Here is a 16080-nt window from a genome sequence, read left to right as displayed (position 1 = left end):
TAAAACCAGTATATTTGCTTACACATGCGCCTGCTACTATTTTAAAAAGAAAAGAAAGGGAATTGGCTCTATTTAGTCTGGAGATGAGAAGGCCTAGGGGATTTGTGATTGTTATCTACAAATATTTTAAAAGTGGTCATGTGGACGAAGAGTTAGATTTGTTTTGGTTGACCCCGGTCAACAGACGTAGGAACAACGGGAGAGAATTATAGGAGTATAATGTACATGTAAGGAAGACATATTGGCTTGTTAAAAGACTTTCAACCAACTTAAGCTATCCAAAAGAGGAATGGGATATTTGGGGGATGTTGTAAGTGCTCCAATAACACAGATCATCAAGAGAAAGTTTAATGACCACCTGTTAGAGGTATCATGGAAGTGGTTCTGTGCAGAGATGGTTTAGATTAGATAACCTCTGAGGCCTCTTCCAGTGCTGAGATTCTGCGAATATGATTCTAATGTTTTTGGACTCCCTCTGGTCACTTGGTCAACACAGAGGAGTTCATCACTTGTTGAACCTGAAAGGACTTGTCCTGAAGAAGCAGTATCTGGGAGCCTGGGTTCTTAGTGATATGAAGGGCTTTGATGTTTATATGGCCACAGAAAGAAACAAAATTACTTTTCCTCATTCAGACTCCCATTATGAGCTTTCACTGCTAACCCCTAATTTAGCCAAGAAGCCCTTGTTGCTCACCTGGACACAATTGCATGTTGGTGTTATCATTAGCACCTCTCTCACTGACAGCATGGTGAGCTAATAGTTCACCAGGGAGGTCAGGTGGAGTTTTTATACTCACTCCATTTCCTGTTCTTATTAAAACAGGAGAGTAAAGATCAATAGTGATTATAAACTAACAATAGCACTTGGTACTAAAAAGTCTTCTTGTAGATTTGGTGGGTTGTTTTCTTTCTTTCTTTCTTTTAATACTAATTGGGTCAGAGTAGAAAAGATTTCTTAAATATCACTGCCTAGCAAGGAAAAGAATACACCTATTTCCTAGAGCTTCCTTTATTAAATGATCCATGACAAAATGTTTTTTAAAAGGTAGTGCTGGTATTAAAAATAAACAACTTTGCAGCTTTTATCAGGTGCTAGAATGGATTGATGATATAGGCTGTGTTTTTAGAAATAGTGGGGAGATTGAATCATTTCCCCAGTATTGGCCTAATCTGCCAAGCTTCAGGTGGCTTTTGGACCCTTCCATCTCTGGTGGATCCAAAGTAATTTTTCTCAGACCTAGTGATAACCCAGGAGGGGCCACAGGTAGCTTACCAAATGGAAGGGCATTGATTCTGGTCTTATAAACAAAGTGTCCTGGTTTTAAAGGAAACAGTCTTTAACCAGCAGGGCTTAATCCCTAAGGGCAGCATGACAACCAAATATTGATTAGGGAAGGTAGCACTCGTGCCTTCCGTGTAGGACAAGGAAGGGATAGTACATCCGACCTCATTTTGTGAAATTCAAAATCAAGCAGAGGTCCTAGGCTTCCCCAATCTCTGCCCTCCATGATGGGGCATCTTCCCCTGCCCTCCACCTTTGTCAAATGTGGGCTCAACCTCTAGGGTTTCAAGGGGACAAGAAATTCTGACCTTTTCATATTAATAAAACCAAAATGATATTCTTTGGTTGTTGAGCAAGCAGATGCTTAAGCTTTGAGTCCCACTTGTCTTCCCTGAATCAGATACCTTTACTCTTCCACTCATTTCTGTCAACTCTTGCCAGGGTGCTCTCTCTCTCTCTCTCTCTCTCTCACACACACACACACACACACGTGCGCGCACATGCACACGTTACGAAAAGAGGTGTTTTCCTTAGAGCTCAAGGTCTGGTAGCCAGGGAAGTACAGACCAAACAATGAGCCCTTAGGAACAGAAAAGTGAAAATTAGCATTTGCTTAGGGTACAGAAAAGTGTGTTTAGGTCCTCAAGCAGAGGTGACGGGAACCTCAAATGAAGAAAGACAAAATGATTTCTGTTAGCTACAGCTATATCAACAGGAAACTAGGTTCCTGAGAGAAAGAGTAGATTATGAGCTGGGAAAGCTCCCACCCTCTCACATTTAGCTTGAGAGTGTGAGAGGTTGAGAGTCATTCCTGCTCTCCAGCCTTTGGCTCAGTATTGGCGGGCACCATTCTAACAAAGGCAGCTTACAGCTAGGCAGCATTGCCATAGTGGAAAGAACACTGGACCGGGAGTCAAAAGACCTGGGTTCTAGTCCTGGCTCTGCCACTAACTAGTACGTGACCCTGGACAAGTCACTTCCCCCTGATGAGCCTCAGTGTCCTCCTCTGTCAACTGAAAGGATGGTACTAGATGAATTCTAAGGTCTCTTCCAGCTGTACAAGTCTACATCTTACTCTATCCTTCCGTGGCTCTGTACTTTCAGAGACAGAGACAGGGGGAGGGAAGGGGCAGGAAAGAAGGAGAAGCAAGTGGGAGCCTGAGGGTGGGAAAATCAGGATTCCACTTTCTCCTTCTTTTTGCTTTTTTTCAGAAAGGATGGGGTTCGGAATTTCTTTTTCTTCTTGGATGGGGACTTAGAGGGTGAGCCTTCTGGGGACATGGGACCACTGGTGACTGACTCAGTTTTTTCCTTGGAGGCATCCACATCTGTGTCAGCATTGGTAGTCATCTGACTCATCCCTTTGCTGAGAGCTTCTTCTACTGTCTGGTCTTCCTCTTTTCCATTGACCACTACCCCTTCTGGAACGGTCTTTTCAGATTCATCGGCAGCTTTACTTGTTTCAGTCTTCTTAGCGCCTTCAAAAAAATAAAAAGAGACATAACCCATGAGATTTCACTCCAGTCACTCCACCGTGGTGACCAGGACACCTGCTGGGTGATAAGATACAAGTGCAACTTGGCATTCACCCCTGGTTTCCAAAGCACCCTGCAGCCACGTGGACAGCCTCACAACCCAAGGTGATTGCCTGGTCTCAGAGATGAGGATACCGAGAAATGGGGAAGGGCATACTCCAGGCCATGATTCTCACATTTTGGTAAACAGGGGTATGGGGTAGTGATGATAGACCTGGCCATTACTCTTCTGGAGCAGGAGAAAAGGCAAACTGGCTTGCAGGGTGCTTAGGATGAAAGGAGCCAAATCTCATCCATACCATGGGCTCCTTGCCATGTAGCCTATCCAGGTGAGAGAGTCCCTGAAAGAGAAATTACTTTTAATTCTTGTCTACAAATTTATACATACCAGCCTAGAACAGCCAGTAAGGGGTTGATACCTATGTCAGTAGGTGGCAGGGGACCATGCAGGTGATAGTTTGGATCCAAACCAGGACCAGCCCAATCTGTGCCACTCTGCCTAGTTCAGGGCCTTTCCCACCAAGAAAAGAGGGAATGGACATAAGATGAGCTACAGGAAAAGGGAGGGCACTGCCATGCATGCTTGAAAAAAGCAGCCCAGCGAAGAGATGAAAGGATCAGAAGAGAGAAGTCAATGGCTAGGGTTCCATTTTATGAATTTTAAAATATGCAAATTAATTACATTTCTGTGAAAGTTTCTGCCTGAAACAACCCTCTAGGGGAAAAGAAATACAGCTAGAAAGTAGACAGTGACAAGTTTTCCTCAAATGGATTTTCTACTTCTTATTCTGGTGAAGAGCATTAGAGAACACAGGTAAGGCTGTCTTTAAAACAATAGATGAACATTGATTAAGCACCCACTGTGTGCAGAATACTGTGTTAGGGAAGGGTATAAAGTTGAGATAAAACATGATCTCTGCCCTCATAGAGGTTGCATTCTGGTTGGGATATGGATCACGAATAGATAACTGTAACAGACAATAAACCATGATAAATACATTAGAGAGGTGAAGGCAGAGGGATATGTTCCTTACTGAAAAGATTAAGAAAAGCTTCCTGGAGGACATGCCAATTGAGGATTGTCAACAAGTTGAGAGGGAAAAGAAAGTATGCCAGTCATAAGAAATAGCATGAGTAAATGCATACTGTAGGGAGAAAACACAGCATGTTTGGAGGACAGAGGTGTCCAATTTAGCTCATGCACAGAGTCCAGGAGGCAAGGAGAAGGCAGAGTAAAACAGTCGGGATTAGGGGCAGACAAGGTGGGCTTCTGCTCAAGGTATAAGGGTCAAAAGGGACCTCAGAGATCATTTAAGGAATGTCCTCATTTTACAAATGAAGGAAATAAGATTCAGAGAGGTCTTCTCCACCCCCCCATCTCTTTCTTTATTCCTTCCATGATGAGGTTGCTTTTCTGCTTTAGAGTGCTTTTACATGTCCCCTTGATTTCCCACACTCCATCTTCAATGGCAGATTGCTCCCTCTATCTTCCCCTTTTTTCTCTAATTGTCCATTTCTCCTTATCTACCACTCATCCCCTGCTGTTAAAAACATGCCCAAGTATTTAAAAAACCCTCTCTAGATCCTACCATGCCCGACAACTTTATTGTTTTACATTTCTCCTCCTTTTCATGGCTAAACTCCTTGAAACAGCTGTTTCCAATCAGTGCTCATACTTCCTCCCTTTCCATTCAATCTCTTCTAAACCCTAGATGAAAAGAGTACTTAACTTATTTTGTGTCATGGACAGCTTTGGCAGTCTGTTGAAGCCTATGGAATCCTCAGAATAGTATTTTTGAATGAATAACATAAAATACATAGGATTACAAAGGAAGCCAATTATATTTAAACATAATTATCAAAATATTAAATAAAAAATCATGGACCCTAGGTTAAGAACCCCTGCTCTACCATCTGGTTTCTCACCTAATCATTCAAGTGAAATTGCTTTCTTCAAAGTTACCAGTGGTATCCTAATTGCCAAATATAATGGCTTCCTCTCTATCATTACTCATGATTTTTCTGTAGCAGCATTTTTGCCACTGTTGACACTATCTCTTACTAGGTATTATCTCCTCTTTGGGTTTTCATGATTCAGGGCTTTTGGTTTTCTTACCTAGCCTCTTTTGCTGGATTTTTATGCCAGGTGTCTCCCAAGGCTCTATCTTGGGCCCTCTTCACTATATCCCATCACTTGGTGATCTCATCTCCTTCCCATGGGTGCAATTATCATCTCTATTCAGATGATTCCTGGATCTATTTATCTCTCTGTCGTTTCTCCTCTTAAGCTCCAGTCCCACATCACTAACTGCCTATGTGGCATTTCAAATTGGTTGTCCCATAGGCATCTCAAACTTAACATGTCTGAAACAAAACTCATTATCTCTTCCCCAAACACTCTCTTCTTTTGAACTTCCTGTTTCTGGAATCTCCCTTCCATTCACCCAGTTGCAGCCTTGGTGTCATCCTCAACTACGATCTCTCTCTCTCACTCGACATATCTATTCAGGTGACAAATCTTGTAATTTCTTCTCTACAACAGCTCTTAAATACACCCTCCATTAACACAGCCATAACTGTAGTTCAGATCTTCATCATTCTTGCCTGGACTATTGCAACAACCTGTTTTCTGGTCTCTCCCCACACTAATCTTTCTTCTACACAACTGCTAAAGTAGTTTTCCTAAAGTGTAGGTCTAACTATGTCACCCCCTACTCAATAAACCTTAGTGGCTCTCTGTTACCTCAAGGATCAAAATTATAGTCCTTTGTTAAAACTTTTCACAGCCTGGCCCCTTCCTATTTTCCTAATCTTCTTAGAATTTACTCCCTTCCACACATTCTATGAACCTGCCATCTTGGCTTACTCGCTGTTCCTTGCACATGACACTACCCCTCGTGTCTCTCTCTTGGAATCCCTGGCTTCTCTTAAGACTCAGCTCAAGCACCATCTCCTTCAGGAGGCCTTTCTTGGTTCCCTCAACTGCTAATGATAGTCATGATAAACCCTGCAATGGAAGGTTGCTTTCCATCTATTCGGTAATTATCTTAAATATTCTGATTTATGTGTGTTGTCTCCCCCATTAGAATGTAAGCATCTTTTTGCTTTTTCTTTGTATCCCCAGGGTTTATCACAGTGATTGGCAAATATCATCACTTAATAAATGCTTGTTGATTGATTTAAGTAACCTTCCCAAAGTTATACAAGTAGTAAGTAGCAAATGCAGGATTTGAACCCCAATCTTCTGAATCCATGCTCTTTCCATTACAATTGCCTCCTTTACACGGATGAGGACTAACATCAGAGGATCATAGAAATTTGAGTTGAACCTTAAAGGGCATTTAGTCCAACCTAGAGGTGGACATTTATGAAATACAGTCTCTATAACATCCAACAGTTGGTCATCCAGGCTCTGCTTGACCATTTTCAATGGTATGGAACTCACTCAAGACAGCTGATAACACATTTAAAGATCTGTCATTCTTCCTTATCTTGAAGCAAGATCTTCCTTCCAGTAACTTTTGCCCACTGGTCTTCCTATGGATAGCCTCTCCCTTTCTCACCACTGAAATCAGTAAAACAATTATCCTCAATTCTTAATAACTTCAGTCAGGATGAATGAATATTTAATCCCACAGAAATTAAAGGACAGCAAGTTTGCCAGTTCCTTGTTGAAATTCACTGTGGGAAAAGTTAACTTTTTTTCTCCACATTGTAAAGCGTCCTGAAAATGACTTAACAGTATATAGTGTCAGGAATAAAAACAGAAGTGCAGGTTTATACAGGTACACAAAATGTTGTAGCCTAGAAAAATTCCCATTCGCGCCCCTAGCTTACTCTTTCCCTATTCAACAAACTTTCTGTACCTAAGCCGTACACCCTCCCTTCTGTCCCAATCCTCCATATCTGATCAATCAATCAAATAAATAAACAAACATTTATTAAGCATCTGCTCTATCTGAAAACTAGTTGGAACCATCTAAGCAAGAAATATTCAGTTTCCTAGCTGATTGGGGTCTCCCCACCTGTGACCTCATGGATGGAAAACCAGTCAGACTTATCTGAGCAGGCTCCCCACCCCTCTTTGTAAAACATAAGAGCTGCTGTGACCCCCCCCCCCCGCCCCAAGATGCCTGAGCTGCTCTGAAGAATGAAGTGAAGATGGACTTAGGAGTTCTAGTTAGTGAGTAGTGTCATATGCACCAAGAACAGCCTCTTGCAAGATCATTGTTAGGCAATAAACATTGATTAAGCACTTACTATTTGCCAGGCACTGTGCTAACTACTGGAGATGCAAAGAAAGGCAAAAGACAAATCCCTTCCCTCAAGGTCTAAAGGGGGAGACAATATGAAAACAACTATGTACAAAAATGTATATATATGGCACAGGATAAATTGGAGATATTCAACAGAGATAAGACAGTAGTGTTAAGAGGGATCAGGAAAAGCTTTAACTGGGACTGGAGAGAATCCAGGGAAGTGAGGAGGTGGGGATGAGCAGGGAGAACATTGCATTCATGGGGACAGCCAGTGTTTTGTTTGAGGAATAGCAAGGACACCAATGTCACCGTATCACCAAGTGCCTGTGGGGCATGGAGCAGTAAGGTGTAAGAAGACTGGAAAGATAGAAGAGGGGCCAGTCTGGAAGGGCTTTGAATGCCTAGGTTGTGAGCCTCAGTGACTAGGAAGATGGTAGTAATGCCCTCAACAGTAATAGGCAAGTTTTGAAATGGGGAGCGTTGGGGTTAAAAGATAATTAGTTCAGTTTTGCACATGCTGAATTAAAGAATGGGAATACTCTGTTATGATTTGAAAATCACTGTGTCTGAAACTTCCCAAAGACATTCCTGGTTCGATCGTTTCCCTACTCTTCACTATTCTGATTTGGAGGTGCCAGTTCAAGGAAGGAGAAATAGATAGTTTTCCTTGTTTGGAGGTGTTAGCTACTGTCCAAACTTTGGAGGGTAAATGTTATCCTGGTTTCTATCCATTCTTACCCCCAATTTCCCCTCTGTCTTCCTTTAGGTGTCTTCAATTAAGCCACATAGGCTTCCCTAAATACTCCAAATAAAAAGGCCTGTTGTTTTCAGCACTAACTGACCTGTGTGATTCTTATGTAGAATTCCTTTTAGCCCCAGCAGCTGACCCCAACAGAAAATAACTAGATTGGACAGCTATTGACTCTAGCAGAAGAGGTTAAGGAATGCACATGTGGCTGTCGTGAACAGATTTCACATCCATCAACAAATGGGTTTCATGTGTGTAACTTTGTCATATTGGGGAGAAGCTGTGGTTTTCCCCCCGATTTAAATATATCCCCTCATCCTTTGGTATGGGGAGGTTGACTCCAAGTCACCATACTGCCTGTGGCTACTACAAGTGAGGCACAGTGAAAAGTTCACTAGACTAGGAATCAGAAGCTTGGGTTCTAGTCTTGCCTTGACCACTGACTTAAAATTATAGCATTTTAGATCTGGAAGAGACCTTCATGGTCTCTTTTTATCAAGTTTGTTGAACTTAATTGAAATGAACTAGTCCAGTTGCCTACACAATGTTGGAATCCTCTGTACAGCCTCCCCATTCGTGACAGGAAACTCACTGTCTCATAGATCCCCTTATTCCATTTTTAGAACAGTTCAAACTATCAAAATATTTATGTTGCACCTAAATCTACCTTTCTGTAACTTATACCCATTGACCCTAGTTCTGCCATCTAGAGACATGCAGAATAGTCACAACCTACCTCTAATTTTTCTTTTCTGATCTTCTAAATGACAGCCCTGCATATATCTGTAGAATGCTATTATATCTGCCCAAGTCTTCTCTTTTTCAGGGAAACATCCTCTGTTATTTTTATCATTCCTCCTGTGACATAGTATCAAATCTCTTCATCTTTTTGAAAAGTCTATTTCTTTGTCCCTCCTTAAATGCTGTGTCTAGAATTCAGTACAATACTACGCCTCCCACCGGTGAAGAGTGTAGTGGAGCCTTATTTACCTCCTGGATTCTGAACACCGTACTTTTCCTGGCAACGTCTAAGTTTACACTATAATTTCTTTGGCTGCCAAGTTACAGGGTTTGCTTATATTGGGTTTATAGTCACTTAAAACTCCTTCATTATTTTCACATCACTGCTATTGTCAGCTGTGTTTCCTTATTCTGTACTTGTGGAACTAAATTTTTTAACATAAATGAAGGACTTTACATCTGTCCTTTATATATGTGTATGTGTATATATATATATGTATGTGTGTACATATATATACACATATATAATACATATATACACATATATATAGATAGAGAGAGAGATATATATTTTGGTTTTGACATATAATTCTTGGCTATTGTGGTCTCTTAGAAACCTGATTTTGTCACTTACTGAATTAGCCATCAATCCCATGATTCTTTCATCTTCAGAGCTGATCAGGACACCATCTAAGTCTGTATCCAAATGATTAATTTTTAAAAATACTATACAATGATAAAGTTTTTTTTTTTTTACTGAGTCAACAAACTGCCCCAAATCTGGCTTTTTAAAAATTCTGTATTTTCCCTTTTGTTTATCTTTCTATTAGACTTATCCAAAACTGAGAGAGGGATATTGAAATCTTCTATCACTCTTGTATTATTTTCTATGTCCTATTGTAGGTCAGTTAATTTTTTTAAATGAAGTTAGATGTTAAGTCATTTAGAGTATATAGGTTTAATGTTGATATTCATTTGTCTATGTTTCCTTTTAGCCTAATGTAGTTTCCTTATTTATAATTTTTTTTACATTGTGAATGTTTGGTTTTGCTTTTTTGAGTTCACTTGATGCATAGTAATTTTTTTGTTTCTAACCCTTCATTTTTATTCTGCATATGTCTTTGTTTTGGGCTTATTTTCTTATCTGTAAAATGGGGATCATCTCTGGTTGACAGGGTTGTTGTGATGATTGAATGAGATAATATATGTGGAAGCAATGTGGTGTAATAGATAAAAGAAGTAGATTTGAAGTCAAAGGGCCTGAATTCAAATACTGGCTTAGCCACTTACTTCATTCATGACCTTGGGCAAGTCACTTAATACCTCTGAACTTTGGTTTCTCTATTTGTAAAATGGGGGGGAAGTTGGAGTAGATGAATTTTATGTTCCCTTCTAGTTCTAAATTTATGTTCTTATGTGGACATGCTTTTGAAAAGTTAAAAGAACAACATAAGTAAAAGTAATATATTTGTATTACTTTCCCCTATTAGACTATGAACAGATAGTGTAATATACAGTCCCCTGAAGTGAAGGATCTTGTGTTTGCTAAGTTGTTTTTTTATTTCCTCTGGAACCTATGACAATATTCTGCACAAGAATGAATGAATGACTGGAGATTTCCAGAGGCTAGAGAGATGGAAACACTTCCTTCCATCCTAATCAATCACAAAACAGGCTTACTGAGCCTCAGTTCCCAACCTCTCTCTTTGTTCACTGTGACCTTGAATAATTTTAGTGTCTAAAAACTTTATCTCTGAATTCCTAGTTGGCCCACATTCTCCATAAATCTTGCCCTATGCCCAAGGGGCTGGAATAAATGGTTTGTTCCACCTGGGGAATTGATATTTTCCAGGCTTCGCATAGCCTTTCCATTTGTCTAAATTCTCCCTTTTCTTCAAGGCCCAACTCAAGTCTTTTCTCTTTCTTGAGGCCTTATCTGATCTCCCTATTCTGCTGTGATCACTCCTATAGTATAGTGGCATTTCACATGGCATTTGGAGTCAGAAGATATGGAGTTGAATCCTGGCTTATCTATTGACTACTTATGTGACTTTCTCTTTTTTCATCTGTAAAAGGAAGGTGTTGGACTAAATTATCTCTAAAGTACATTTTAGCTCTATCTTCTATGATCCATAGCTTTTACTGTCTGTAATTCATTTGGCACTAAGTATGTACTACTTTTTATTTAAATACATGTGCACATATATGCACAGGTATACATGTATATACTATATATACGTTGCATGTATGTGATATATAACACATATGTATGTCTACATAGAAGGAAAAAGGGAGAAGGGGAGGGAGAGGGAGAAAGGGGGAAGAGAAACAAAAAGGTGGGGGGAGAGAGGGAGGGGGGAGGGGGAGAGAGAGAGAGAGAGAGCGAGAGAGAGAGAGAATGAAAGCGAGTGAGAGTGAGCACACACTCTGGAGGCAGGGATTTTATTTTAGACTTTCCTGCATCCCTATCAACCAGTATGGTGCCATAAAATTTATAGGAGCTCATTAAATATTTGCTTGATGAGAACTAATGATGAGGATAAGGATGAAGACTAGGGAAAGCTATTCTAAAAGTCTGCCATTCTGGAGGCTGGCAGGGCAATAGAGAAGAGTTGTCCAGAGGACTCCCTTTTTTTCTAACTGGTAAGCAGTAGCTTCTATATCAGTAATGAGAGTAAACAATGGAGGGAGTGGGAGAACTCAGAAATAAAATAGTTAGACTTCCTTCCCCATCCTAGCCCTGTGCATGCAAAGTCTGTAAATCAGGTACCATTGCTTTCCTAACAGTTCATCACAGGAACTTGGGACAGGACTCCCTCTATTAGTTTGTCTAAGAACCAGTTTCTCTTGGCCCTGAGTTTATCCATGTGCCTGGTTTAGCTTCAAGTTTCAAAACTTCAAAGGCAGGTAGACTGGTTTCCACCATTTTCCTTCTTCCCTCTGGGCATTATGCTGCTAAAAGAGGCTTTAGAAAAATGCACACGAGTCTTGATAAACCACAGAGTTATGGTTCTATTGGCCCAAACCAAGGAAGCCCATGCAGCAGTGTAGTATAGAAAGGAGAGATTGTAGGATGCCCAGGGTACAGAGTAGGAAAGGAGAAGATGGGGTAAGTGGAACTTCTCCCACTGCTTTATACTCTGTTCTCTTAGGAAGTGAGACATAGTCCTTGGGCAACTAGAAACATCCCTTTGGGATAATAGATAGCCTGTATGTCTATGTCTTCAGAAGCACTGAGGACCAGACCCCTTCATTTTGTTTACTCCAGGCATGGCATCTAGCAGGCCCAGTAGACCAAAGTAGGAGGGTTTAACTACAGAACATGCAACAAGTCTTGGTGGTCAGAATGCACAGTGTCAGGGCAAAGGACAATGTCTTGAGGGCCTGATACAGCTAAGGTACATTGCTAGGTTAGACTGTACTGTTGTTAGAGCAAACATTGGTTAAACACTTTTTAAAGAATGTATTTGTAGTCTGAACTTTGGGCTCAATAGGTCTTCTTTCCTTTCTACATTTATTTTCATTTGTACAGCATGTATTCTCTCTAATTGCACAATGAGCCATCCCAGTCCATGGAGAATGGTCTTCTCTCATCCTTGGTTCCAGGAGCTGGGGGAGAACAGCAAGAAGGCGTTCTCCTCCCTGGCAAGGAACCAAATGCTTAACTTTGCTGGAGAAGAGGAGTGTACAGACACGGAGAAAACTCAAGGTGGGAGAATCCTTGTAGGAGATGATAGGGAAGCAAGGGAATAGACATGAGACATGAGGAAAATGAACAAAGAACAAGAGCTCATACCAGGACATAGCCTAGAACATTTAGGAATCCCTGACAACACCGTACCTGATCTGATGGTGAGGGGGTGAGAAGGGGAGATCCAAATATGAACAAAAGCCTAACCTAGCAATGAACCTTAGCTGTATCAAGCCTAAAAGACACTGCCATCTCCCCCGATGCTGCCCCCTCTGACCACCAGGACTTGCCCTATGTCCCACAGCTGAACCCTTTCATTGCATGTATGTTCTCTCTCCTTAGTGGAATGTAAGTTAGTTGGGAGTAGGGGCTGTCTCACTTTTCTATTCGTATCCCCAGGACTTATCACGATGCTTGGCATGTAGGAAGGGATGGGGACTGAACCAGTTATTTCATTTGTTAAATGGAACTCCCAGGAGAGGCCACACCCTCTACCAATGTAGGTGGGCACCTTATATGCAATTTATTGTCATAGAAGATACCTAGATCACTGCGAGGTTAAGTGAATTGCCCAGGGTCACACAACCAGTGTCTATCAAAGATGGGACTGGAACTCAGGTTGTCTTGGCTTTGAGACCACTTCTTTACCCAGTATACCATACTGCCTTTAGTGCTACACATAGGAAGCACTTAATAAACTTTTATTTCCTTTTTTCATTTATTGATCCTGCACTCTTGGGAGCTGTACAAGCTATTAAGAGGGCTGGCAGAGCATGGTTCCATTTCCGATGACTTCAGGCCCTCTGCCCACCAGTTACCACATACACCAGTTGCATGATAAGGAATAGTTTTGCCACAGACAGGCACAGAATCCTGTGCTTTCCATCTCCATCTTAGTGCTTTGCAGTGTTTTGGTGAAGACACTGTAGGCACAATGCTATCCCAGGCCCAGTTGCAAACGCTCCCTCCTGAGGAGGTTTGGAAAGGAGAAGGTTTGGGAAAACAGCTCCAGGCCAGTCATTATAAGGAGTTAGTACTTTGAAGACCGGTATACATCTATAAGGAATAATGCCATCCCTTTTTCTACCTCTGCTGTGTCCTGATCCAAATAGCACAAACTAAACAGTCATCTCCACTTCCTTTCTGAACATCTTCCCCTCACCCTTTGGTTTCCTCAGAGTGATTTACAAGTACTTTCTTGAGTTTTATTGTGGGCCAGGCCAGGCCAGGCCAGCCTCAAACCTTATGGAGTAGCTGTAACAGCTCCCAGGATTCCTTGGCTTTGATTCAGCATCTTAGAGTAGCTGTTAGGCTTCCTAGAATTGACCCAGGGTTTCAGGGTGTGGGTTATAGGATATCCAGAGGGCAACATTCTCCAAGGTGGTGGGGAGGAAAGTCCTTTTGCTTTCACTGAGTTCAGTAGCTGTGGTTCCTGTTAGTTGCCAAAGAAAGTTTTCCCTCCCCAGCACAAGGGTAGGTACAGTTAGTAAACAGCCTCTCTATACTTACTACATAGACAAGTATTCAGAATCAGAGGTAACTCCTTTGATGAAAGCACAGATGGGAAGAGAAAGAGGAAGAGGTTGTGGAGACAAATTGGACAACACCACAGTGAGACACAAGGAGAACAACACAAGCACTAAACATCGACTTTCTTGTCCCTGGCTCAGAAAGACGCCTTTCGCTGACTGCTTTCTTCTGGCATTCTTAGACTTTCATACTCAGGCAAGCTGTTGATTTAAGGGGTAAAGGAGTCCTGGGCAGAAGTGACTTTTTTGAACTAAAACACACCCAGTTCATGGTGGACACTTATAAAATATTATTAAAATGTGGAAAGAGTGCTGGACTTGGAGTCAGGGAACCAGGTTCAAGTTCAGCTCTGCTATTTGCTCTCTACATGCATTTTAGGAAGTTACTCTCCCACTCTGGGCATCAGTTTCCTTATATGTAAAGTGGTAATTTCTGAGGTCTTGCCTAGCTTTAATAGTTTGTGATTCAGCGAGCCTTGTTCTTAAGAGGTAGGAACCTTCTAGCACTGCTGGAGATACTTCCCCTAGGGGAATGTGAAGTGCTCATATTTTGAAAGGAGTGCAGTAAAGATGATTAAACTGCATTAGTGATGAGTTCTTGGCATAGAAGTAGACACCAGCAAACATTATTTCATATAACATAAATGTAACAAATATTATATAGTATTTTTAAAATGATTATATTATTTATCCAGGACCTGTATAATGGAAAGAATATTGGCTCTGGAGTCTAAAAGACCTGGGTTCAAATCCTGCCCTTGACATTGACAAATGACATTTATGACATTGATGATTTTGGGGGAAGCTATTTGACTTTCTTGGGCATTAGCTTCCTCATCTGTAAAATGAAGAGGTTGAACTAGATTTCTTCTGAGATCCCTTTCTGCTCCAAGTCTATGACCTTATGATTTTATTGCTGTAGAAACCCCCTCCCCAGAAGCAGATCACAACTCATCTCTCCTATCCATGGTCTTGGATGCTCAAAGAAACTTATGTAAGCTCATCCTGGTTATGCAGGTCCTGAGTGTGACTGCAAGTCTGCTGTCTCTCCACTGCACCACACTGTAGAAAATCAGTGATTTTATATAATAATTTATAAAATCATAGCTAGCATTTATGTAGCGCTTTAAGTTTTACAAAGTGCTTTATGAATCCGGTCTCATTTGATCCTCACAATGACCCCTGGGAGGGAAGTGCTATTGTTGTCTCCATTTTACAAATGAGGAAACTGAGGTAGGCAAAGGTCAAGTGACTTGCCTGGGATTCCATAGCTCATAAGTATCTGATGCCAAATTTGAACTTGTCTTCCTGATTCCAGGCCCAACACTCTATCTCCCTGCACCACCTAAATGTATGTATCACCATGTTATGTGATTGGCATTAAAATAATACTATTATACTACTTATTGTAACAACAAAGCCATAGCTTAAAGCTTACTAAGACTTTTGGTACACCCTGTATACATACACATGCAAACATAATACATATATGTACATATACACACATATGAATGTGAGCTTGTATGTATATGTGTACATATGTACATATATAACATACACATATGTTTTTCACAAAACTTTTAAATCTATGATGACATTTAATGCTCATAATGACCTTTTATGGTAAGTAGGGCAGATATTATTGTCTCCATTTGACAGATGAAGCAACTGAGGCACATAGGGGTTAGGGGACTTGCCTAAGGTCATATAGCTAATTAAATGCCAGAACTAGAGCCAGAATCCAAGTGCCCTGAATTTTATTTCCGGGTTGATTTCTTCCATGATTCTTTAGCATGGATGAAAATGACCTTATGTTGACTTAGTTAATATTTGAAATTGAGTTGCTATTGTTGGTCAAACATTCATTTCCTCATTCTGGAAGGAATTAAAATGGAAGAGGGATTTAATTTAGATTTCAGGAAGAAGCTCATAATTGATAAGACATTTAAACTGATTTTCTGTGTAGTTTGTAGACTTTTCTCTAGAGATCAGGTTAATAACAGTATCACATTTATGTTGACTTAAAGGCTTACAAACTGCTTTCTTCACAAAATCCTTTTGAGATAGGCAGTAGAAGTATTATTACCTCCATTTTCATACAAAGGAAAATGATATTCAGAGAGAGGTTAAGAGATCTGCCCATAGGCACACAACTAGTGTGTGTTGGAGCTAGGATTGGGGCATGGGTCTTCTGACTCCAAAACCAACTTTTCCCACTACATCTTTATTTGAAATGTTTTAGTCCTGTGTGGACAGCCAGAGATTAGACTTTCTTACCTGTAAGAATCCATTCCA

General features: G+C 40.8%; 1 protein-coding gene across 1 annotated transcript in view; it reads right to left on the bottom strand.

Annotated features, from left to right (window-relative positions):
- Nucleotides 1–2288: 2288 nt before the first annotated feature.
- Nucleotides 2289–16080, bottom strand: part of ADD2 (adducin 2) — a 64431-nt gene continuing 50639 nt past the window's right edge. The window contains exon 15 of the mRNA XM_027865295.1: nucleotides 2289–2760. Coding sequence (XP_027721096.1) covers nucleotides 2456–2760 — 305 coding nt within the window. The 3' untranslated portion in view covers nucleotides 2289–2455. The remainder of the gene's footprint in view (nucleotides 2761–16080) is intronic.

This window comes from Vombatus ursinus, unplaced genomic scaffold, assembly GCF_900497805.2.
Source record: "Vombatus ursinus unplaced genomic scaffold, bare-nosed wombat genome assembly UNPS02014778.1, whole genome shotgun sequence".
Taxonomy (NCBI): domain Eukaryota; kingdom Metazoa; phylum Chordata; class Mammalia; order Diprotodontia; family Vombatidae; genus Vombatus; species Vombatus ursinus.
The sequence above is the reverse complement of the archived record's forward strand: the minus strand, read 5'-3'. Positions and strand labels throughout refer to the sequence as shown.